Here is a 23461-nt window from a genome sequence, read left to right on the forward strand (position 1 = left end):
TCCCTGGGCGATTCCTTAGAGGCAGCACCAGGGAACAACCCCTCCCCCCCCCCACACACACACACAGCAACACACACAAAATCCAGAGGCACTTCAGAGATTTTCTTTCTCGGAACTAGGCCTGGCCTCTGACTGCAAGAGGGTGCCGGGTGGGTGGGGTCCTCCAGGTCCAAAGGCTTCCTTCTTAGGACCCCCTCTGTTCGGCTCCACAAAGTAACTCGAACACCATTTGCTTTGAGCAAGCACCAAAAAGAGAAGCAAGTGGTTCTGGAAGCTTCCCTGGGCATCGCTCTGGGTGTGCCCCCCCCCTCCCTGGCGCCCTCCTTTTGATTCTCACTTACCTCCTTCGCTCTGGCTCTCGCACGCTGTAGCTAACGCTCATTAGCAGGTGCCAATGAGCAATTCAGCTCTCAGTCACCCTGCAGGAGGGGAGGCAGGAGGGCCCGGCAGCACAGCCAGGACAAACCCGTCCCCAACCCTGGGACCAGAACTGACACCTGTGAGTCAAGGGGCGCTCATCTCTGTCCCCAAGGTGGGTGTGTTAAGACACCCACCACCACCACCCGGGGACCCTCTGCAGAGCTAGCTGGCTCCCAGCACGTCTGAAAGTCTCCAGCTCCTGTCCTGGAAGGTTCGGGAGCTGCGTGGGGATTGGGTAGCCCTGGTGAGGACAGTGACCCACGGGTCAGAGGCCACCCCTTCTCCACTCCTGTCTGGCTCTTCCCCAGGGTGTCCCTGATCCCCTGATTCCAGCTCCCCCCACCCCCCACCAGTAAACCCTGCCTTCTCCCCGCAAGACCCCAGAAGGGTCCTGGAGAGCCCGAGGGGGTTGGCTTCAGCGCCAGGTCCCGCCCTGAGCTGCCTCCGGGCATCCAGGCCCCTCCCCAGCAGAGTGGCCCCCAGTTCTCCCCGCTGTGGAAGGGTCAGAGGCACCAGCGGTGCTAGTGACCCCACCTCCAGGTGCTTAAATGCCCGCAAACATCCCTCGGGTCGCTCCTATCGCTCGCTCTGCTATTGTTGCTGTTGTTGTTGTTGGTGGTGGTGGTGGTGGTGGTGGTGGTGGTGGTGGTGGTAATTATTGCTGTCCGATAACAGCCTAACGCCTGGCTGTACCCAAGAGCGTCAGCGCCTTGCAGGGCGAGCCGGGGTCGGGCCCGGCCCGCAGCTCCCGCGCGGCGCCGCCCCGGCCGATTGCCTGTGCGCGCGCGCCCCCTGGCGGCCGGCCGGCGGGGCGCAGCCGCGGGCGCTATATAAGGCGGCGGCGCGCGGGGCCCGGAGTCCCAGCCGCCTGCCCGCGCGGGGACAGCGCCCAGTGCCTGACGCCCGGAGCGCTCGCCATGGCCGGCGCGCAGCAGCAGCCCCCCTACCTGCACCTGGCCGAGCTCACGGCCTCCCAGTTCCTGGAGATCTGGAAGCACTTCGACGCAGACGGTCAGTAAACGCGGCCGCTCCCAACTTCGCGCTCCTCTCGCCCTCTCCGCCCAGGACCCTCCGCGGAGCCCCAAGGGGAGACAGGGATGCGTTTCCTGGGGAAGGGGGGCGCGGACGCACGGGGACCCCCTCTCCCGGGGATGTTCCGGCGGCAGAGCCCGCTGGACTCGGGAATCTAGGCTTGGGAGGCAACCCGAGGCTCCGATGACAACTGCCAGTAACTTTTCATGCCCGCCCGCATGGGCAGGCGGGTGCCCAGGTTAGCTGCTCCCGGGCTGGGGTCCCATCGCCCCTGCCCTTCCTCCTCCCTGCCGCTCTCTGGCAGGTAACTTCCCGCCTCGCCTCTGCAGCCACAGGTCTCAGAAGCCCACTTCTTTCCCCAAGTTCCCTTTAAGTGGACAGCCAGGCTAGCCCACCGCACTGGGGGCTGAGGGGTGTCGGGGGTTCCCCCAAGGAAACCTTGCTCCCCAGCCCACTCAGGAGGTGGAGAAGGGGCATCAGGACCTCCCCGTGGCCTCCTCAGCCCTTCCCCCACCCCGCCCCCAGTGCCACAGATTCAGCCGTGAGGGCGGCGGGGGCAGGGCCGGGTGCCAGCCTGGCATACTCCCCGCCGTGATAATGCTGGGTGCTCTGCTGACTGCTCGCCTGTGGAGGTGGGTGGGGGCGATGTGGCCAGTCCTGCTCAGGGTGGTCCTGCAGTGAGTCACCCCCGATCAAGGGCTGGCCTGGGAGACCTCTGCAGGTGGCCGAGCACTGGGAATCCAAGACTCGGACACCCCCCCTCGAGGCTTCTGCATCCCCTTAGAGATGTTTACCCTCCTCCTCCAAACGGGGGAGTCATCTGATCTCCCCGGAGGCCTGACTCGGTGGGCATCATGGCAGCGGTGTTTACCCTGGGGTTGGGAGGGAGGGTGGTTTTAACTCCCTCAGTTCCTCCTCCCGCCAGCCAGCGGGGCTAACAGCACACTGGGACAGGCAGGGGTTAATGGGGGGGGGGGGGAGAACGGGAATGAAGTTGCTTGTGTTGCCATCAAAGGCACGGGGAGATGGGTGCCTTGGATGGCGTTTGAGGGTGCCTAGAGCGACCGCCCAGGAATTGCTGGGGGAGGGGGCAGCTGGCGCATCTGTAAAATGGGGAGAAAGAGGCTGGTACTTGCTGGTGCGGTGGGCCCAGCGTTGGGGGTGGGACGGGGGCACAGGGCAGCATGCTCCGGCCAGGGCGTCTGCACCAGCCCGGCAGGGCTCAAGGAAAGTGCCGAGGGCCCAAGGTTATGCCTCTCGCCTCCTGCCAGATGAGTCAGCTAGACACAGGCCTCGGTGGCGGCTCTGTCCTGCCCAGAATTAATGGGGACGCCCCATCGCGCCTGGGGAAACTGCGCGGGTGCCCAGGCTGGTCTGGGACTCTAGTCTCAGGGCCGCTCGCACCTTCTCCGCCCCCTCCTGAGGAGGCAGTGCTGCACCTGCACGCCGCAGGGGAGTCGTGCGGGGGTCCCGGGCCGACAGACGTGCCCCCTCTGTGCTGCTGGATGCCTGCTTGGGTGGGAAGGAGGCGGGGCAGCCCATGGAGAGGCCCCTGGCCAGCCCCCAAGCCCTCTGACCAGGGGTCCGGGCGCGGCTGGGGGTGGCTGCGCTGGAGCCCTGGACAGCCCCCCCCCCCCGCCCCCGCCTCACCCCTGTGCCCCGTGCCCCGTGCTGCCTGACCCCGGGGCCCCACTGCCTGCGCTGGCCTCAGAGAGGTGCCCAGGGCGGGGCATGGACACAGCGGGGACGGCGTTCAGTGATGGGATGGTAGGAGCGATTCCAGAAAAGCGGGTGAGGACGCGGTGGCGGGAGGCGCCCACCGCGCTGCACCCCTGCCCACGCGGCCCCCGCCCCTTTGCCCTCTCTGCCTGGTCTCCTCTCAGGCTTTCTCCCCCCACACACACACAAGCCTCCTCCCGCCACTCACGGCCCCTCCTCCCACAAAAGCTGCTCGCCAGGTCCCAGGGGTGCGCTCCTGGGGGCCAATTAACAGCAACCCCCTGGGAGCCGAGCCCCGCCCCCACACTCACCGCGCCTGGTAAACAGACGCAGGTGGAGAGGGCCTGGATTCTACCTTCTCACCCCAACCCAGGCCCTTCCTGGAGGGGGTGCGCTCATCACCCCCCTCCCCTCCCCGCTGCTTTTCCTGGGCAGAGAGGGGCATCAGGGCACAGAGAGGCCAAGCTCCATCATGAGGTCACACAGCAAGGCAGGAATGCCATCTTCCAGTCCCTGGGACCCCCTCACCCCACTCTCCTTCACCCCAGCTGGGGAGGAGTCTCTGGAGGGCGGGCTGAGGCTGGTGCATAGTGCACCTGCCCCCCAGGGACCCTGCCAGGGCCCCACAGTGCCCACGCAGCTGCTGCCTCCTGGAGCTTCTTGCCAGAACCTTCTCTCGGCCAGACTGAGGTGGCAGAGGATGGCCCAGCTCAGATCTCCCCGCACACACGCCCATCACCTCCGGGCTCCTGGCCTAGCTGGGGTTGAGATAGTCTGCAAGGAACCCAAATGGTGGTCTCAGCTGAAAGCATAGCCCCCCCCCAACCTCACACCCTCAGAGCCACACAAGACAGCCCCCTCACGCCCCGAGGGAGGCCTGGCCCTAGACACGGGGTCCTAGTTGGCCGGCTCTGTGCAAAAACAGATTGCCCGAGATGCTGCTAGCGAAAGTGAAGTGCCTGAGGCCAGAGAGATGCAGCGGGGTCGGGGGCCGAGGGGCGCGGGCTGTATAGGACTTGCCTTGCATGTGACCAGCCCACGTTCATTCACTGGCACCTCCTATGGTCCCCCAAGCCCTGAGCACAGCTGGGCATACCCTCAAAATAAAGTAGCAGACCATTGGACTGTTCCGGGGAGTAGCCAGAGAACGAGATGGAGTGTCCTGTCTCAGAGGCTGGCCCCGGCGTCCAGGGTCTCACACGCATGTAAGTTCTTCGGGTATTTAACAGAGAAACAGGCTGTGAGTCTCTCCCCATTTCCCTGGGGGAAAAGGGCCGGGGGTGGGGGGGCGCTGACCCGTCCGGTGAGTGTTGCTGGTCCCGCACATCTGGCCCCAGGTCGAGTTTCCACTAAACCGTCAAAGCCAGGTCCTGTTGGCGCCCCGATTCCTGTCTTCACCCGGTTCTGTCACCTAACGGGAGGGGGGAGACATGGTCCCCCTTTTCAGATGCCTTTCATTTTCAAATGCCGTATGCTCACCAGAATCACGTGGCCGTGTCTTTGGGGGAAGGAGCGGGGGAGAGGGCCCAGTGTGGCCAGTGTCAGCTTGGGGAGCTACAGAACTGACAGTCGGTGCCCTGAGCGCTGCTGGGTATGACCAGCTGCCTCCTTCCCGTCTGCTGCAGCCCAGGAACGTTTTCTGGGCAGGAGGGATGCTGGCCCTGAAGCCAAAACAAGGCAAAATATAAGGTGGCAAAAATATAGTGTGGCTACTAGGCAGGCTTAGCTACATATGTGCAAAGCGCCACATGGACAGAGGCTTAGTACCAAGTTTGTTGAATGCTGACAATGTAGGCAACACGCATGCCTCTAGGAAAGAGGGGGAAAACATTGCTGAGCTCCAGGGTGGAATATTATACAACCAGTAAGAGTACGGTAGGGCTTTTTGTCTCCTGGGGAAATGTCTAAAACGTATTATAACCATTTTTAAACATCGACTGGGGCTGAAGGTGGCAGAGCACAAGCCTGGTACATCCAAGGTTCTCGGCTTGATCCCTGATGCTACACAGCTGCCTGAGCACATGAAGTGTGGCCCCTACATTAAAAAAAATAAAAAGATTTTAAAATAATCTGTAGCTGAGCACTAGCTAATGAGCCCATTTTGTATTATCAGTGGGCATGTTTGCTGGAAAATGATGAAAAGGGTCAGGCAGTGGGCCTCTCTGCGGCACAGATGAAACCCCTCGGCGTGGTGTTTGGTCCACGCTTCGCTCTGAGGACAGGGGCACAGGCTTGGCAGGTAGGAAGCCCAGGGTCAACCTCTGCACCTCATGGTCCCCGAGCACCAAGCTGGGAGCAGACTCTGCACACAGGCAGTGTGGCCCCAGAAAAGAAAGCAAGGGAGCATGCTAGCTTCCATGACCCCTATTCAAAAATAATAGAGGGCCAGAGAGGTAGGGCAGGGCACTTGCCTTGCATGCAGTGACCCGTGGTCATTCCTATAGGACCCCCGGAGCCCTCCCGGAGTGATCTCAGTGCAGAGCCAGGAATAAGCCCTGAACACAGCCGATGTGGCCCCAAAACGAAACTAAACTAAGGACTGGAGAGATAGCTCAGGATTAAGGCATTTGTCTTGCGTCGTGGGGTGATCCTGGTTCGATTCCTGCACCCCATGGTCTGCAGCACCTCCCAACTCCACCCCCTCCCCCCTCACCCAGCCCCAAGTGAAATAAAATAAAGCATGTGTTCTTTTCCTTTATAAATTAATATTTTTGGGGGGTGCGGTCCTCACCGAGCAGTGCTCAGGGCTTACTCCTGGCTGGCTCTGTGCTCAGGGATCCCTCCTGGTGGGGCTTGTAGGATCCTATGGGTGCTGAGTCCCCCACATGCAAGGCAAGTGCTCTCCCCATTCTACTATCTCTCTGGCCTCGTAAGTTGATTTTTACAGTAGCACTGTAGCACAGTTGTCCCATTGTTCATCAATTTGCTCGAGTGGACACCAGTAACGTCTCCATTGTGAGACTTGTTGGTACTGTTTTTGGCGTACTGAATATGCCACAGGTAGCTTGCCAGGCTCTGCCGTGTGGGCGGGATACTCTCGGTAGCTTGCCAGGCTTTCCGAGAGGGACCGAGGAATTGAACCCAAGTTGGCTGTGTGCAAGGCAAACGCCCTACCCGCTGTGCTATCGCTCCAGTCTGATTTTTACAGTATTTGAACTTTTAAAAAATATGTATTTCTTGTACAGTGAAGACGTAGAAAGTAAGGACTTCTATGGATGCCCCCCCGCCCCAAGAGAAATGAACGTTAGTTTGCCCCCCAGGGTGAGGCATCTGGGACAAGGGTGGTGGGCGTAGCACGAAGGCTGATTCCTCACCCTCTGGGCTTGGAGTGACCAGAGGCCCCGCCCTGCCCCCAGAGGACATGCCCAGACCTCGTGGCCACTGGGTGTCAGGAGAGAGGGCGCCCCACCCCACCGGCTCTCACCCTTTACCTCGCCAGCCTTCGTGTGAGCAGACTGTGCTCGTCGCCCTGCTGGGCTGTGCCAGGAGGACAGCTCTGTATGGGGAGAACGGGCCCCCCACCCGCACCCCCAGGGAAGGTAGTCACTGGGACCCCCTTTCACAAAAAAGGTCTTGCAGCCGCCCAGCCAGGGCTGGCTGGCAGCCCAGCACCCCTGCCTTGTTTATTCCCCAACCAGACCTCCGTGATTTTACTAGCCGGGCCCACGGGGAGGTTTCCAGGGCCGAGGAGACCCCTGGGGAAATCACTCGCCACCCCCAGGGTCTGAATTAATAGAGCGGGCGCAGCTCTCCAAGAACAGCCCGTTACATCACCACCCGCACCTGGGGCCTCCTGGGGCCTCCTGGGCTGCTGTCCGCCCCGCTGGCTCTCGGCCGCCTCCCCTGTGCTCTTGCCCAATCTGCCCCATTCTTCTGGCCTGCCTGGCCCGGAATTAGCCCAGCGCGCGGCTGCCAGATGTCCACGGGCTCGGGAGGTCTGCCCAGCACCCAAGTCCAGCGGCAGCCCCGCCAGAGACAGGATTAAAGTCTGAGCGTCCGACGGTCCAAGCAGAAGCTGCTCCCCCCGGGTGGCTGTTGACTCTGGAGGGAAGCGTGCCCGTGTGCGCGTGGCCCGACGGGCTGTTCCCCAGGACCAAGCCCAGGAGACGAGGGAGGCCAGGCCCTCTGTGAGCCGCGTGACTCTTTGTCCCTCAAATTCTTCCCCTCCAAGACGGGGCTGACCATGCCCGACGCTCCACGGTGTCCTGAGGTCCAGCTGGGCAGACGCTGGGGAGCCCCCCGGGGTGGTGGCACCAGGCAGAGTAACATTCCCCAGGGGAAGGGGCCGGGGGCTGCTTTCTTGCCCCAGATGGGGAATCTGCCCGGCAGGGCCCAGTGAGCGGGCGCCCCCCACACCCTGATTTTCCAGAAGGTATCTCCAGGCCGCAGCTGGTGAGCGGGTCCGTGAGCTCTCTCTGGCGGGGTTGGGCGAGGACAGAGACTGCCCTCTGGAACTGGCTTCCGGCCCTTGCACACAGCAGATTGGGGTGAACAGGGGCCACTTGCGCCTGGCTCCCGGCTCGGTCCCCTGGGTAGGGGCCTGAGGACTTACACCTATCAAGCCCCCAGGTACTGCAGACTGAATACCCCACTTTTTCAGGGGGGCACACCCAGCAGTGCTCAGCGCTTACTCCTGGCTCTGTGCTCAGGGATCACTCCTGCTGGTGCTCAGAGGACTATTTGGAATGTCAGGGATTGAACCCGGGTCAGCTGTGTGCAAGGCAAGTGCCCTACCCCTGTCTCTAGGGCTGAGAGAACCCCCTTCGGAAGAAGTCACCAGCTTCCCAGATAAGAATCCAGGCTATTTCTGGCTTTTCTTTTATTTTTTTTAATTTCTTTTTTTTTTTTTTACAAATAGACTTTATTTTCCCTAACAGCGTACCCCCGGCTCCCTCCTCTGCCAGCACTGTTATTCCATTAGTGTGATGCCGGCTCTGACCACTGATAGGCCTGCGTTTCAACGTCCTTACTAACGAAACTTCATCACAGATCCTGGAGCGCATGCTCCGAGTTGGACAGTTTTCTGCTGCAGAACCGTCCTGACCAATGCACGGGGGGGTCTCCGTCCTGACCCTCTCATGCAGAGGAGCTTCGCCACCCACAAGACCCCCAGGTTCCTCCCTAGTCAGCCTCAAACACACAAGCACGCACGCATTCACGCATGCACGCGCGGCACCCCAGAGCGCCTGCACCCCGTGATTCCACCCAAGGCTGTGTGGTGGTTCTCAGAGCCTACAGGGGGCTCGGGGGGGACCCTCTTGGGCAAGTGCAGAAGCCGCACTGGGGCTGCGGGCTGAAGGGCTCGGAGCCCGAGAACAGCCACGCGCCTTGTGTGCCTGCGAGCTCTGACCCGTTCCTACGAGGCTCGGCTCGGTGTCGTTCCAGGCTCCCACGGCCCCGCCACGCTGCGTGACTCTGAGGCATGCACAGCCCCTTGTTAGCGAGAGAGGCCGAGACGGGAGAAGGGGACACCCTTCCTCCTGCCCCCGCAGGCCCACTGGGTTGGGTCCCAGGGCAGGACGGGAAAGCCCATCGGCAGGAGTTGTTTGGAGGAGGGCCGTCGCCCCAGCCCTCTGCGAACACTTGTTACTGGAGTGCTTCCCCAAAGGAGATGGGCCCATCGTGCACCCCCAGGTGACAGACGGGTGCTCCCTTCCCCCGGTGATGGACGCTCCCTCTTATGGACACCCCACTCAATACCTGCCCCCTCTAGCACCCCAAAAGGCCAGCAAACACTCTTGGGGAACAGGCCCTTGGAGGAAACTTTGCTGCTGTGACTTCCTGAGCTCTGGGGCAAATGGAGGGAGTGAGAGAGAAAGAGGGAAGGGAGAAAAGGAAGAAAAAGTAGGAGAGTTGAGGCGAGGAGGATGGACTTGCTGAGCTAAACCCGCCTCAGAGATGCCGTGTTTGAATTCGGTCCCTGTTGGCTGCCTGGTCCTGCCCCATCCACACCCTCGAGGGTCCGAAGCCTCGTGGCAGGATCTTTTCTGGCCCACGTTAGTCCACCTGGCACACAGCAGGGGCTCAGTGTATGGAGGAGGGAGGGAGAGAATGAATGAATGAATGAGTGAACAAATGAACCAATGAGCCACGGCTCTGGGACCAGGCCCAAGGGCTTGTCCGGGCCTGCTGTGGTGGGAGGTCCCGAGTGTCCCTTCTCCGTGCCTCGATTTCTCGGGTCCCAAGCAGAAGCCACGTGATGGACGCGCACTGGGCTTGGACCTGCCCCTCCCCCAGGGGCCCCACACAGGCATGAGGGAGACTCAGAGCATCTGCCAAGGGGCGATAGGGCGTTTGCTGTGCCCGGCCACCCTAGCCTCTCCGAGCGCCCCCACTGGCCTGCCAACCCAGGCGCCTTCTCTGCCCAGCTGTCCATGGTGCTCAGTCACCTTTGAACTTTCACGCCTGCAGGGCACGAGCCACGGATCCCCTCCCGTTTCCAAGGAGGCCCCAGCATCCCCCCTGCCCTGAGGTTGCCTGTGGGGAGGGAGTGGTGGGGACAGAGCGAAAGGGGGCAGGGAGCCCAAGCCTTCCACGTCTGTACCTCCCAACCCCCGACACACAAACCCCACAATAAGAAAAGAAGATTGTTTGCCCCAGCCACCCAGCGTAGCCCACTCTCCAGGCCTGGCCACTGTGTAACTAAGCGACCCTCTTGTTCCATCTGCCTGTCCCCGGAGCAGCCAAGCGATATCCTGGTCCCCAAGTCACGGGCGAGTGGCCTGAGGCTCAGCAGGCAGGGAGGGGCAGCAACGCCCCCACTGACCAGCCCTCGGCTGCAGGGATGGAGCCCCAAGGCAGAGTCTGGGTAGTGGCAAGGGGGCTCGGAAGGCGGAAACTCCTGCAGCCCCCCAAACCTTGGACCTTGAGTCTCGGCGGTCTCCAAATTCACAAATCACACTCTCTCAGTCACTCTCAAGTCTCACCTCGGAGGCCTTGTGGGACACTCACACGGGCTCATGAGGCCAGCGCTGTGCCCCCGAGCCGCCCACCCCAGTCTCCGGCTTCTAGAAGCTACCTCTGGACTCAGCTTCCCACCTCAGGAGAGCCAGCTTGGGCAGGGGAGGACGGGGAAGGGCGTCGGGGCTGCGGCCCTGGCAGACCACGGCCTCTGCTCTGCAAAGCTCTCCCTCCTGCCGCCTCCCTCTGGCTCCTGGGCAGTGTCCTTTGCAGGACATCCTAGAAGAAAGGTGGCAGCCGACACTAGGGAGGAATACGGGAACTCGGCTTCGATTCCGCACCCCTACGGAACAATCCATTTCTTTTTTACTTTCAATTTTTTTTTAAATTTAGAGCTGATTTATAAAGTTATTGATAGTTGAGGTTTAGACATGTGATATTCCAACACCACTAGTGTTCCCATATTCCCTCCCCATCCCCAAGCCCCACCCCACCCCCTGCCTGTCACAGGCACCTTGCAAAGGAATGACCCACTTCCCTGCGTGAGAAACCATCATGGACTCAGGAGCATCTCCACAGAGCGGGCGCTGCGGCCGCTGCCCCACTAGGGGGCGCCTCCACGGTTACTGAGGACTAAATTCCCAGGGGCAGCAAGTGGGAGCCAACACATGCTTTGCAAGTGCCCAGATTTGACCCCCAGCAGTGCATGGCAACCCCCTCCTGACCCCACCCCCGCCTCAAGCACCACTGGGAATGACCCCTGAGCACTGAGTCAGGATTAGTCCCCCATCTCCTCTGACCTCAAGAGAAACCAACAAAAACAGTGCTGCTGAGGAGCAGAGAGATAGAGCAGAGGTAAGGCGCCGGCCTTGCCTCCCGTGTGGGCCCCCGAGCGTTGCCGGGGTCACTCCTGAGCGCAGAGCCAGGAAGATCCCTGCTGCAGGATTGGGGGTGATCCCAAACCCAAACATGCCCCCCCACTAATACTCAGTTCATGGATTATATCAGGACATCTAGAGGGGGGCAGAAGCAGCCTGTGACCCGGATCTGGTTCCCTGCAGGATGGAAGCACTACTCGGCCATGCCTGACCTCCGGCCACAGCAGAGACCGGCCCTGTGCTCTCGGGGGTCCGGGTTCAAGGGCAAGGCCCTAAGTGACCTGGGCCGGAGAGACAGTGCAGAGGCTCAGGTGCTTGCCGTGCACGCAGCCAGTCCGGCTTTGATCCCCAGCACCAAAACAGTCCCCCAAGGGTCACTAGGCATGGCCCCTGAGCACAGAACCAGGAGTAAGCCCTGAGCACTGCCGGGTGTGCCCCCCACAAAAAAGGGAAAAAATAGAACCTAAAGGACCTTATGCTATTTGTGCATGTCACTCTCTGACCTGGGGTTCCGCCTCACCCCCAGATTCCTCCGCATCACGCCCACTGTCCTGGTCAGGACCTCAACAATAGCCTCAGGCCTCCTGGGGGTCAACGGGCCTCCTGATGTCCACCACCCCTCTGGAATGGTGGCCACCCATTTTGCAAAATCACTGCCGCTAGGCGTGAGAGGCGGGCGCGGGGATCCTGTCACAGTGTGCCTGGTACACTGGTCACTGGCACCCTTGCCCTGTCACTGTGGCTGAGCTCTGAAGTCCATGGCTTTTTCTTTCCTCTTGTCTATCTCCACAGGAAATGGCTATATTGAAGGGAAGGAGCTGGAAAACTTTTTCCAAGAGCTGGAGAAGGCAAGAAAAGGCTCTGGCATGGTAAGCCCGGCCCCCTCCTTCCTGGCACCCCTCTCAGCTCCCAGCCCTGGCCGTGCCCCCCGCCCCCCACCGCAGCTGGTCGGACACTGTTCTCCTTGGATTTGTAAGAACTTTCTTCTTCATGTGGGGTCTGTCCTTGAAAGCATGGTATCTTCTCCGGGCCAGAGAGATGCTACAGGGGTGAATTCACCTGGCAGCCGTGGCTTGATCCCCTGCACCCCGTATGGGCCCCCTCCGTATGCCCCCTCTGCCAGCGCTTCCAAAAGTGACCGCTGAGCACCGAACCAGGAGCAAGCCCTGACTACCGCTGGGTGTAGCCCCAAACTAAAACAAAACAGAAATTGGAAGCTTCCCTTACATGATTTTCAGGTTCTGGGCCTGGGGTGCCGATGAAGGTCCCCCTAAGCGTCAGAGCTTCGTGTCTGTGCCCTCCTGGCCTGGTGTTTGGCAGAGATGCACCAGTGTTCTTATTCTAGACCCAAGTTTCTCACATGTCTCTGACGCTGGAGCCAGATCGGGGTGGGGTGTGCAGTAGAGGAGCAACCCCGGGGCTCCCCCACGCGCCCCAACAGACACCACCCCCATGTCCGAGGGGCCGTGGAATAGGCTCCCCTATAGCCCCAGTTCTAGCCTGGCAGAGGCTGGAGCCTCACCAGGACAGAGCAGAACCCGGCGGGGACAGCGGGTGGTACCTGGAGCCAGTCCCAGCCGCCTGCTGGTCGCCCCTGAGCCTAGGTAGGTGCTTCTGTCCCCCGGAGAGCCCGGCTGGCACCACCCGATGCACCCTTGGAGGGCCTTGGAGGGGCACCCGGAACGTGGGAAAACTGAGGGATTAGAGCAAGGTGCCTCATTCCCACCTCTGGCCCTGGCACCCGCCACGCCCCTCCTGGGCACTTTCTGGGGTGCTTCTTCTCCTGGGCTGCTGCCCTGCAGGCCTTAGTGGAGCATCTGGGAGAGAAGCACAGACTCTCCAGCCCGGGCTGAGACCGGCAGAGCCAGGGCCTCTGGCTGGCTCAGCGGCAGGGCGCCCCCCCCCCACCCCCCCCGCCGCCTGGCGGGCTGGCTGAGCCGGGATCCCGGGGACTGGCCTGGGGCGGCAGTCTGGGGACGTGTTCTGACCTAGGGCCCCAAATCCTTTCTTGGATGGCCCTGCGGGGGGTACCGTCACCCCCGCCAACAATGCTCTGCAGGGTGCCACCCGGATGGCTCCGCGGCACAAACAGGACTGGGCCCGGCAGCCAGAGCTCTGAGTTCAGGTTCTGGCTGGAGCCACGGGCTCCCGGGGTGCAGTGGGCATGTTTCCACCCACGGGGCCCGGGTCAGAGGGGCCACAGCCGGGGACAGTCTTCAGGCTAAACGGAATGAGGCCACGTCTGTGCGGAGTCCCAGGAACGGTCCCTGCACATCTGGAAAGCAGTGAGCCAGGGGTGCTCAGCTTCCGTCACCTGCAGCTGGCACCTGTCCTTGGAACGTCAGTCACAAACCTCCGCGACAGGCGTGAATAAACACTGTCACAGAGTGTTTAAACACAGAGACGGTTCCAAAGGTGACAAGACGGTAAACGGGGGCCAGAGCGAGAGCACAGCAGGGAGGGCATTGGCCTTGCACCCAGTCAGCCTGGATTCCATCCCCGGCGTCCCGGATGGTCCCCTGAGCCCACCAGGAGTGGTTCCTGAGTGCAGAGCCAGGAGCAAGCCCTGCACCATAGCGTGTAGCCCCCCAAAAATATAAATAAAACTTTGAGAGGCCTGGATTCCAGTTAGGTGACAGTGGTCTAACAACTTGCTCACAAATCGCAATCACGTGGACATTCCCACACAAATTAAATTATTCACATTGTCCCTGAACACCTTCTCCTGGCATAATGCCAGAGTGAAGAGCACAGAGCAATGGCCCCAGAGAGACAGCGCAGTGAGCCGGGCACTTGCCTTGTACAAAGCAGACCCAGGTTGGACCCCCCAACACTACCTATGGCCCCTGAAGCTCCGTCAGAAACTCCTGAGCACTGATCTAGGAGTAAACCTGAGTACTACCAAGTATGCCCCTCATAAAATGAAAAAGCAAAAACACAAATGAGTGCCCCCTTCACTGGTTGGTAGGTGACCACCTCGTGGGTGGGTGGGGTGGGGAATGAACCTCTGGATTAGGTTGGGTTTTGTTAAAACTGTCACTGTCATCACATTGCTCATCGATTTGCTCGAGCAGGCACCAGTAACGTCTCCATTGTGAGACTTGTTGTTACTGTCTTTCTCATTAAAACACTGAGGCCTCAGTCCTCACATCTAAACCTTGAGAGAATAAATCCCCCTCAAAGACCGGGAAGACCAGACCGGGGCATGTAGGGCCCCCCCGGGCTAAGCCTGGAGAGAACTGGTGGGTCTGGAGGGACCTCGGCAAGCAGCTAGTAGCCCTCCCCCACCCCCACACCAGGCCTGCTATTGGGGTGTAAAAAGACCCCTGAGGAATCGAAAGAGCTATGCTTAGGATATCACGTTTCACTCAAGTGAGAGAAGGAATCTGGAGCTTCGACCCCCTTCCACAATCAAGGTGTGGTACCCTTGGAGTATGGGTAGGGTGAGTCCTGTGAAGTGTCTTGCAGCTGCACATGCGGCCACGCAGTCCAGGAATAGGTTGACTTGTGGGTGAGGTTCAGCCCGAGCATGTGGAGAGCGACCATGAGCATGGCACCAGTTGAGTTCTGGAGGTTTTCAGCTGCCGGGGTTGGGTCCCTTGGGGCAGGGAGGGCTCTCACCCGCCCCCCTCTGGGATGGCCTGAATGAAGCAGCCTGGCACAGGTTCTGGTGGCATGGTTACAGTGAGCATCATGTTATGCTCCCTTCCGGGAGAGAAGGACATGCAAGCTCTCAATCTCTCTCTCTTTTTTTTTTTTTTGCTTTTTGGGTCACACCCGGCGATGCACAGGGGTTACTCCTGGCAGTGCTCAGGGGACCATATGGGATGCTGGGAATCGAACCCAGGTCGACTGCGTGCAAGGCAAATGCCCTACCCGCTGTGCTATTGCTCCAGCCCCTCTCAATCTCTTTTTGTTTGTTTGCAAGTGCATTTATTTTAAAGAAGTGAAACCGTGAAAATTATAACTTACACATATGTGTACATTCCAAGCTCTCAGTTCTGTCTAATCTCATATCCGATATTCTGTCGGAAAGTGAGAAGATTACTCAAAGAAATTCAGTGATTTTGTCTGAGGTATTAAAAAAAAAAAAGACCCTTGTTGTAGCTGTCCCAGAGCAAGACAGAGGCCTGGGGGACACAGCAGCCAGATATGAGCCCCCCTCTCTTCCCTCAGATGTCCAAGAGTGACAACTTCGGGGAGAAGATGAAGGAGTTCATGCAGAAGTACGACAAGAACTCGGACGGGAAAATCGAGATGGCAGAGGTGAGCCCCCTGCTGGGGGAGAGCTGTGGAAGGGCCCCACCCCACCCTGCGCCTAAGCCTGTGCCCCACCCCCCCCTCCAGCGCAAGGACTGAACAAAGGGGAGGTCAGGGGAGGTCACGACCCACCGGCAAAGTCTAAAGAGCAAACACAGCCGAACCTGCGCCTACAGTTGACATTGTTCAAACAGAGCCTCATAAAAATTAGGCAAAAATAAAGATCAGCTGAGAGCTGGAGAGAGCGGCAAGGGACGAGGCTGGCCTCCTTCCACACCCAGCACCGCAGGAGCCAGCCCCTGGCACCACGGGGGTCGCCCAACACCCCCCCCACCCCGCCCCTAGAGAAGATCCACAGAGGCAGATTCCAAATTCCTTAGCTGAGTATCCCCCCTGGGGAGCAAGCAGTCCCAGGCTGGCCGTGCCCGCCCTGATCCCGGCCCCCCCACCCTTATTCATGTTTCTCCTGCTCTTCCCCCCTTCTCCCCCACCCCCCGCAGCTGGCACAGATCCTGCCCACCGAGGAGAACTTCCTTCTCTGTTTCCGGCAGCATGTGGGCTCCAGCACGGAGTTCATGGAGGTGAGGCCGGACCCCACCTGCTCTCCCCCACCGTCAGCGCCCACCTGGGAAGGACTGGCCCTGGGAGACTCTGCTCACAGAGGGGTCCACCGGGAGCACCCCGGTGGGAGCTGAGAACCCCCAAGAGACACGATGTGGGGTAGGGGGGGAGAAGGCAGCTAGGTGGGGAGCACCTGGAAAATGCATGGGTGCTCCACTCTGAGCTGTTGTCACAGACAGGGGTGTGTGTGTGGGGGGGGGGTCTGAGGAAGCGCTGCGGCAGACAGACAGGCATCACCCACTGCATCCGGTTCCCCACTGGAAGCGAGGGTCCTGGCGTGCGCTCGGGAAGGAGGGGTTTACTGTCCAGCCGCTCAGCGAGAAGCCCACTTTCTGGTAACGTCCAGGCTTGACTGGTATGGACTGAGCCTCGGTAAGATGCCCAGAGCCCAGCAGGAAAGGGACTTACAGCCCTAGGGCCTCTGGGTACTGACCGGCAGGTTGAAACCCGGGGAGCGGCTGCCTTTTACCCCTTTCCGATGCCCGGAATCAGAATCAATCCAGATGTGCCACCAACCCCGGTGCCCAGGAACTGCCACCATTCCCGCTCACGGCCCAGGCCCTGCAGCCCGCCTTTGCCCCTCAGCGTGAAGTCCCAGCCCTATCGCACAAGCCGGGGTAAACAGTGACTGGCCCTCAGCGTGACTCCACGCACCATTTGTTGCGTTAAATCCACTTGCAGCCACCGGTAATCCCCACTCCGTGATTCACCACCTAAATCCACATGGCAGTGCTGGCACCACGTGGGCACAGTCCCTTGGAAGCCACCGGTTCTCGGGGCCGGAGAGTCCGTCCCTGGTGCATGCCCTGAGTTAGCAGAGCCGGGCCAGCTTTGTGGGGTGAAGGTTTTCTCCTGCCTTCAAGATGCCAAGAGTCCACCTGCTGGGAACGGACGTCCCGGGCCACTCGGGCCTGCTCGCCCTCGCCAAGAGGGACCGTGTCAAGGACCTGCCTGGTGGGAGGTGCCGTGTGTCCGTCTGTCTGGAGGGAAGGAAGCCTTAGCTCTTACCGTCCCGTTCCTGAGAGCCAGCCCAAGGCCGGCCCCTGTTCCCCCTCTGGCCTGGAGTGGGGGTGGCGGCAGCTTGGGGGAGTGGGCTGCTGAGGGACGGGAGCGCTCCTGGACGTGGTGGCAGGAAACCGACTCCGACCACAGGGACTGGGGCGTGATCAGGCGCCCAGGCCAAGGTCACCGGCCTGACCCTGGAGATGGCTCGACTCCGCTGGGCCGTGAGCCAGGGGACTGGGCTTGGCGGGGGCCGCCTGGCCTGGCTCAGTCTAAACCAGCCGCTACTCTATGCCACAGCCTCCACTGCCAAACAGTGATGACAGGATAGAGGAGGGGGTCAAGAGTAACCAGGTCTCTCACGCCTTCCAGAAGGTTCTTATTCTTCCCCCCAGGCCCAGAGCATGAGGACTCAGAGCAGTAAAAGGGCACCTGTAATCCTGCCCACAGCGGAAACTCTCCCTTCTTCCCTTCCTTCCCTGCTTCCTTCCTTCCTCCCTTCTTCCTCCCTTCCTCCCTTTCTTTCCTCCTTCCTTCCTCCCTTCCTTCCCTGCTTCCTTCCTTTCTCCCTTTCTCCCTTCTTTTTCCCCTTCCTTCCTTTCTCCCTTCCTTCCTTCTTTCTTCTCTCCCTTCCTTCCTTCCCTCCTTCCTTCCTTCCTCCACCTCCTTCCTTCCTCCACCCTCCCTTCCTCTCCCTCTTTCTTCCTTCCACCCTCCCTTCCCTCCTTTTCTTTCTTTCTTTCATTCTTTTCCTTCCTTCCCCCTCCCTACCCCCATCTTTCATCCCTCCCTGTTCCGAGATGCTCTCCCTCATGTCTTCCTCTGCCACAAGGAAGGGACTGAACTAAATCATCTCCCCATCCCCGGGGACCATGTCCCCACCCCCTAATAGTCTGACCCTGAGTGACAGCTGGGTCCACCAAGTGACAAGTTAGGAGGAGGCTCAGGCCTGAGAGATGCTCAAGGGACTTGTGCATGGGAGGCCCCAGTTCCAACCCCGGCACCACAGGGCTCCCCGAGCACTGCAGGATGTGGCCCCACAAGGACACCAGAGGCGGCGGTGACCGGGTGCAGGGAAAGCTCTGCAGCCACATGGCGTTACTGTCCTGCAGGCCTGGCGGAAGTACGATACAGACCGCAGCGGCTACATCGAAGCCAATGAGCTCAAGGTAGGGGCGGCCCGGGAGGAGGACGAGTCTGTGCAGGCTCAGACGTGCGCCCCTCGGGGTCCCCAAGGTGGGCCCAACGTGAGCACCCGTGCCTCGATCCTTCTGGAACCAGGGTCCTCGTGCAAGGCTCGGGTGAAGGGAACGGCCAGATACCCAGCACAACAGGTGGTGGGCGGGCACTGGCCGGCCCGGGGACCTCAGGGGCCACTGTTCCCGCAGGGGTTCCTGTCTGACCTGCTGAAGAAGGCGAACCGGCCGCACGATGAGCCCAAGCTCCAGGAGTACACGCAGACCATCGTGAGTCCCGGCCCGGGGGTGGCCAGGGGCGTCTGATGGACCAACTCAGCCTTGGGGACTTGGGGCCGTGACAGAGAGCGCCCCTCCCCAGCCCCGCTTCCCACTGCCCGTCCAGGCCCGCGGGCTCCCCGGCCCCAGAGCCCCGCGAGCAGGACCAGCACCCATAACCCGCCGCCTCCTTCTGTCCCGGCAGCTGCGAATATTTGACCTGAACGGGGACGGCAAACTGGGCCTGTCGGAGATGTCGCGGTGAGCACCCCAGCAGGAGTTCGTGCACCCCAACTCCCCCCACCCTCCTGCCAGCAGAGGGGCGGGCTGGTGCCTGCTTGCTCTGACGGGTGGTTTCCAGCGTCGGGGGGAGGGGGTCCCGCAGGTGCCAGCCCGCTCCCTCTGGGCTGCTAACTCCCAGCTCTCCCTTCCAGCCTCCTGCCCGTTCAGGAAAACTTCCTGCTCAAGTTCCAGGTGAGCAGCTCCCCTCCCCCCCCCTCCCCTCCCCTCCCCTCCCCACCCCTCCCCTCCCCTCCTCCTCGCCCGGGCTGCGAAGACCAGGGTTTGCGAGCTCGCTGGTGGCACCCACACAGCGGCCCTTAGCACACCACACTCCTGGCTGTGGCCCCAACACAGCACTCTGGATGGCGGCCACACTCACGGCCACTCGCTTGGGGGTGGGACACACGGCCACTCACTTGGGGTCCGACTCACGGCCACTCACTGGGGTCGGATTCAGGGTCAGACTCACGGCCACTCGCTTGGGGTCCGACTCACGGCCACTCGCTTGGGGTCCGACTCACGGCCACTCGCTTGCACAGCAAGCACGGTTAGCCAGCGGGTGGTCCTGGTACCTGCTTTTCTTCACGTCCCCGCCTCCCCCTCATCTCCCTGAGTACCCCCCACCCCCCAATTTCCGGTGCACACACGTGCGGTCCAGGGCACGCTGCCGGGCTGCTTCTTCCTCTAAGACTTTGGCCTTCCAGGGCATGAAGCTGACCTCTGAGGAGTTCAATGCCATCTTCACATTCTACGACAAGGTAGGATGGCAGCAGCCCCGCCAGAGGCCTCAGTTCCCTCCTGAGCCTTCAGGAACAGACCCACGGTGGGTCCTGCCTGGCCCGGGGACTCCCCAGATCTGCTGTGTGAGCAGCCGGCCAGTAGTGCGGGAAACCAGGGGCTGCGCTCCATACTGCCCCCTGGTGCCAGATCCTGGCTTTGCACTGGAGTTGGATTTTTCTAGACAGCTAGTTAGGCCCCTGGTCACCCCTCCCTTAGTCATGCCCAGCGTGTGTGACCCCAGCAGTCTTTGGGCCAACAATTCGCCTGCAGTTTCATCCTGACACATGATTATGGTTTGTGACACTCAGGTTGTGAGTCAGCTCAATGCTTCTCAAACCTCGTTCAGATTTGAAAAATAGCAAAAAGATGACACCTCCCCCCACCCCCCGCAAATAGCCTGGCCCTGCCCCATTCCCACATCAACGGGTAAGGTCAGTGCACGTGAGGCCTGACGGCTCCTCTGAGACAGAGGAAGGGGAGGTGAGGCTGGGACCTCCCAGGGTGGCAGGGCTCCAGCCAGCAGCAGGGGGAGCAGGCCCGGACCACAGCCAGGACTGACCCCCGTCATCCCCAGGACGGAAGTGGCTACATTGATGAGAACGAGCTGGACGCCCTCCTGAAGGATCTGTACGAGAAAAACAAGAAGGTGGGTCCTGGGACCACGTGGCCTGGGGCTGTCCCCGGGGGTGGGGGTGGACACCCCTCTGCTCAGCTGAGAGAGGCTGCATGACAGCTTGGTGGTCTCTGTCGCACTCCTAAGGCAAATGGGACTCACTGGACTGTCCCCAGCATCCAGCAAATCACACACCTAGGAAGTGAGCAGCAAATCCCACCTCCTGCACCCTCCGTAGCTCAGAGTCAGGGCGGGGGGGGGGGGGGCTGGGGCAGGCACATGCTCTTCATGTGGGAGTCCCAGGTTCTAGCCCTGGCAAAGCATGATCTGGTCCCCCAGAACCTCCTGAAGTGGCCCCTGAACATACTGGATGCCGCCTCCCACCCCACCCCACCCCCCAAAAAAAACTCTTGATGCTACCTACATTGCACAGGAGGGAATTTCCTCATGTCCACAGGCGAGGGTCCTGGCGCCTACTCGGGTTCACCCCAGTTGTACCAGGTGATGTTTCAGGCACCTCACAACGTGATGGGCGAAGCCCCCCATCCCACAGGTGCTAGCGTGTCTGCAGGGAGGGAGGAGGTGTGGACAGTCTAACGCTGCCCCCGTCCCCCAGGAAATGAACATCCAGCAGCTCACGGGCTACCGGAAGAGCGTCATGTCGTTGGCCGAGGCGGGCAAGCTCTACCGCAAGGACCTGGAGATCGTCCTCTGCAGCGAGCCCCCTGTATAAGGGGGCGGGCAGGGCTGCCTCCCCCCCACAGCCTGCCCTGCTGCCCTGCCACTTCCCCCATCCCAGAACCGGAGGTTGTGCGCCTGCTCCCCACCCCACCCCCGCAGCCCGCAGCGCAGGAGAGAGGGGGGAGTGGAGGGCACCCCAGTGGCGTGGACGGCTGCGGGCGGCGCCAGGGCTCCCCTGTCCTCTCCACTGTGACTGTGCATGAGCTCGTGCGCTGTGTGACCCAGGGCCCGGCCGGCCCCTCTCCCGCCACCCGCTCTGCTGCCCCGTAGCTGTCTTCTCAGAACTCCTGGGGGGGGGGGGGGCGCCACCCCTTTTCCTCGTCTTCCCGACTGTGCTCCTTTTCTCTTGGGGTTCCTCATCTCCTTGTTTACCAAAGAGGAGTTTACAGACAATAAACGCAAGCTCGCCCACTCAGGCTTGTCTCTGCAGGGGGTGGGGGGGCCGGAGGGCAGGGGTCAAGCGACATCTCCTGGCCAGGGGGAGGCAGGGCTGGGGGTGAGGGCCCTGCCCCCTCCCCGTTTCCCTGTAGGCGGGGGGGGGGGGTGGGGCAGGGGGGGGTCAGCCTTGTGTGAGCCACGCCGTGAGTGGCTTCTTGGTCCCCCAGAAGCCCATTTTGTGGCTGTCACTGATTACTTTGGAGGCCCGCGTGGGGCTCGGTGGCGGCGAGTCTGGGCCAAAGCCACCGACGTGACCCACAGTCGAGTCTGCCCTCGGTCCCCGAAGCCCTGGGTCCTCTTGCCTGAATGACGTTTGTTTCTGTGGGGCTGGGGCCACCCCTGGCTATGCTCACGGGTCCCTCTGGGTGGCTGGGGGCACCATATGCAGCTCTGGGGACTGGGACAGTACCAGTGGAAGAACCACCCCGGAGGGTGACACACTCACCCCCATCCTGCTCAGCGCAAGCCCCACCCTCGTCCCCAGGAACGACCCCCTCCCTCCCACAGGGCTTGTGAATAGGCCAAGGGCTCAAGGGTGGCCGGGGGCTAACTTTGACCATCCCAAGAGGCCAGTGTCTCCGGCGGGAGCGACGGCAGCTGGCCCAGATACCACTGGTCACTGCGGCTTTCCTGGCGGGGGGAGGCAGGCGATGCTCTGCCTCTGAGTCCACAGGAGGCCCCACACCGGGCTGGGGGCCCATGTCGCGGGCTGCAGAATCTCGGCCATTTCCTTTCACGAGTTCTGTGGTGACTGCTGTCCCTGCAGCCGAGGCCAGTGACCATCCGGGCCTCTAGAAGTTTCCCTTGCTCTTCCCTGGTGGGACTCGGGGAACCCGATGTGGCGTCGTCGGTGGCTGCCCCGCCTCCACCGTGCCCGGGGCTGTTCTGCAGGCCCCCCCTGCTGCCCTCCCCGCAGTCGAGGGCCATGTCAGCTTGCAGGGCTTGGCCAGGCAGCCCCGGGAGTGGGTACGGTCCTGGCATGGGGAGACGCCGCCATGGGCTACGCTGGGGAAGCTACGTCCAAACACGCCACCGTGAGGGACACTGGTGAGGGGTTCTTTCTGCATGCTTTATTTCAGCCCCTCCATGGGCACGTACAGTCGTGGCTGGCCGGGAGCCCCAGGGACTGCCCCCAACAGCCTTTACCAGGGAGCCGTCTGCAGAGAGCCCCCACCGTCCCCGCGCCACCCTCAGCCTCTAGGCCGCCGAGGGCCCCGAGGGCCAGGGAGGTGCCTGCACACAGGCGGCTGCCGCCTCAGCACCTCGGGATGTAGGCCTGGGGACCCCTAAATGCATGCCTGGGCCCCGAGGGGCAGAACTGCTCTGAGTTGCCAGACCCTCACATTCGGCGGCCAGCCTGTGGCGGAACACCACCAGGAGCGGCGCCTGGGTCCCCCCCGAGCACTGCTGTGGGGCCCCTCCCCCCAAAGCAGTGTCAGAATTCCTCAACAGCACCCGAGCACCCCAGGCGAGGGCCCCCAGACGCGGGCCAGGAGTACCTTGCAGGGCGTCAGCTCAGGACCCGGCACCCCAGTCCTGCTCTCCAGCCCCGCAGCGGCAGGCCCCAGGGACAGTACAGCCTGGGCTCTCACAGCCTCCAGGGACCCCTCCTAGGGCCTCAGCTGAGCATTTTCCCCAGAAGCAAACAAGGACGACCCACCGCAGGAGCCTTCCTTCCCGGACAGCTTCCAGCCCACAGGCACGCCTGGGGCGCCCAGCAACCCCAGTCACTGCAGACCCACAAGCCGAGCAGCAGCGCCTCCAGACAAAACGGGCCTCCTCGCCCCCGCCCCTTTGGAGCATGACAGAAAATCCACCCCCTGAACCTTGCCACGCCCCCCTGAGGACCCCCCCAGACCGCTGTGAATGTCAGAGGGACCCGCACACCCCTTCGCTCTGTGTCTTCTCGTTCCTCAGTAAAAAACTGTAAATGCTCATGGCAAGGGTGGGAGGAGGAGAGCGAGACACCCCACAAATGAAATGATCCTGGGGACCATAGACAAATGAGGGGCTGCCCCGCCCAGCCCACTGTCTCCAGGAGAGACAGGACCGAGTCAGCCAGTCCGTAGAGCAAGAAGCAAAACTGGCCGGAAAGGGACCCAAGCTCCTCCCTGTCCCACTCGAACCAGCATGAAACACTTTCTCCCCAGGCCGCATGGCACGTCCCCCGCACGTGTCCCACTCCTGCTTAACAGAGTGCCAGAAGCCGAAGTCTGTGTCCTCTACACAGTGTCCCCTGCCCTTGGCCCATTTGTGAATGTGTGCCCAAGCAAGAGCTCAAGGCAGGATTCCCAGAAGTCACCTTCACCTGTTAAACACAC

General features: G+C 61.5%; 1 protein-coding gene across 2 annotated transcripts; it reads left to right on the plus strand.

Annotated features, from left to right (window-relative positions):
* The first annotated feature begins 1254 nt into the window (after positions 1-1254).
* Positions 1255-21113, plus strand: CALB2 (calbindin 2). Of its 2 annotated transcripts, XM_055145476.1 has the most exons (11): positions 1257-1431; positions 11742-11818; positions 15126-15215; positions 15710-15790; positions 17945-18001; positions 18221-18298; positions 18492-18547; positions 18721-18760; positions 19273-19326; positions 19923-19994; positions 20578-21113. In XM_055145476.1, the coding sequence occupies exons 1-11, from the start codon at positions 1338-1340 to the stop codon at positions 20692-20694; spliced, it is 816 nt and encodes a 271-aa protein (XP_055001451.1). In that variant the 5' UTR covers positions 1257-1337; the 3' UTR covers positions 20695-21113. The 2 variants fall into 2 exon arrangements, with proteins under 2 accessions (XP_055001453.1, XP_055001451.1); XM_055145478.1 differs by lacking the exon at positions 17945-18001 and having other exon boundaries at positions 1255-1431.
* Positions 21114-23461: the final 2348 nt, after the last annotated feature.

The sequence above is a fragment of the Sorex araneus genome, chromosome 8 (assembly GCF_027595985.1).
Source record: "Sorex araneus isolate mSorAra2 chromosome 8, mSorAra2.pri, whole genome shotgun sequence".
Classification (NCBI taxonomy): Eukaryota; Metazoa; Chordata; class Mammalia; order Eulipotyphla; family Soricidae; genus Sorex; species Sorex araneus.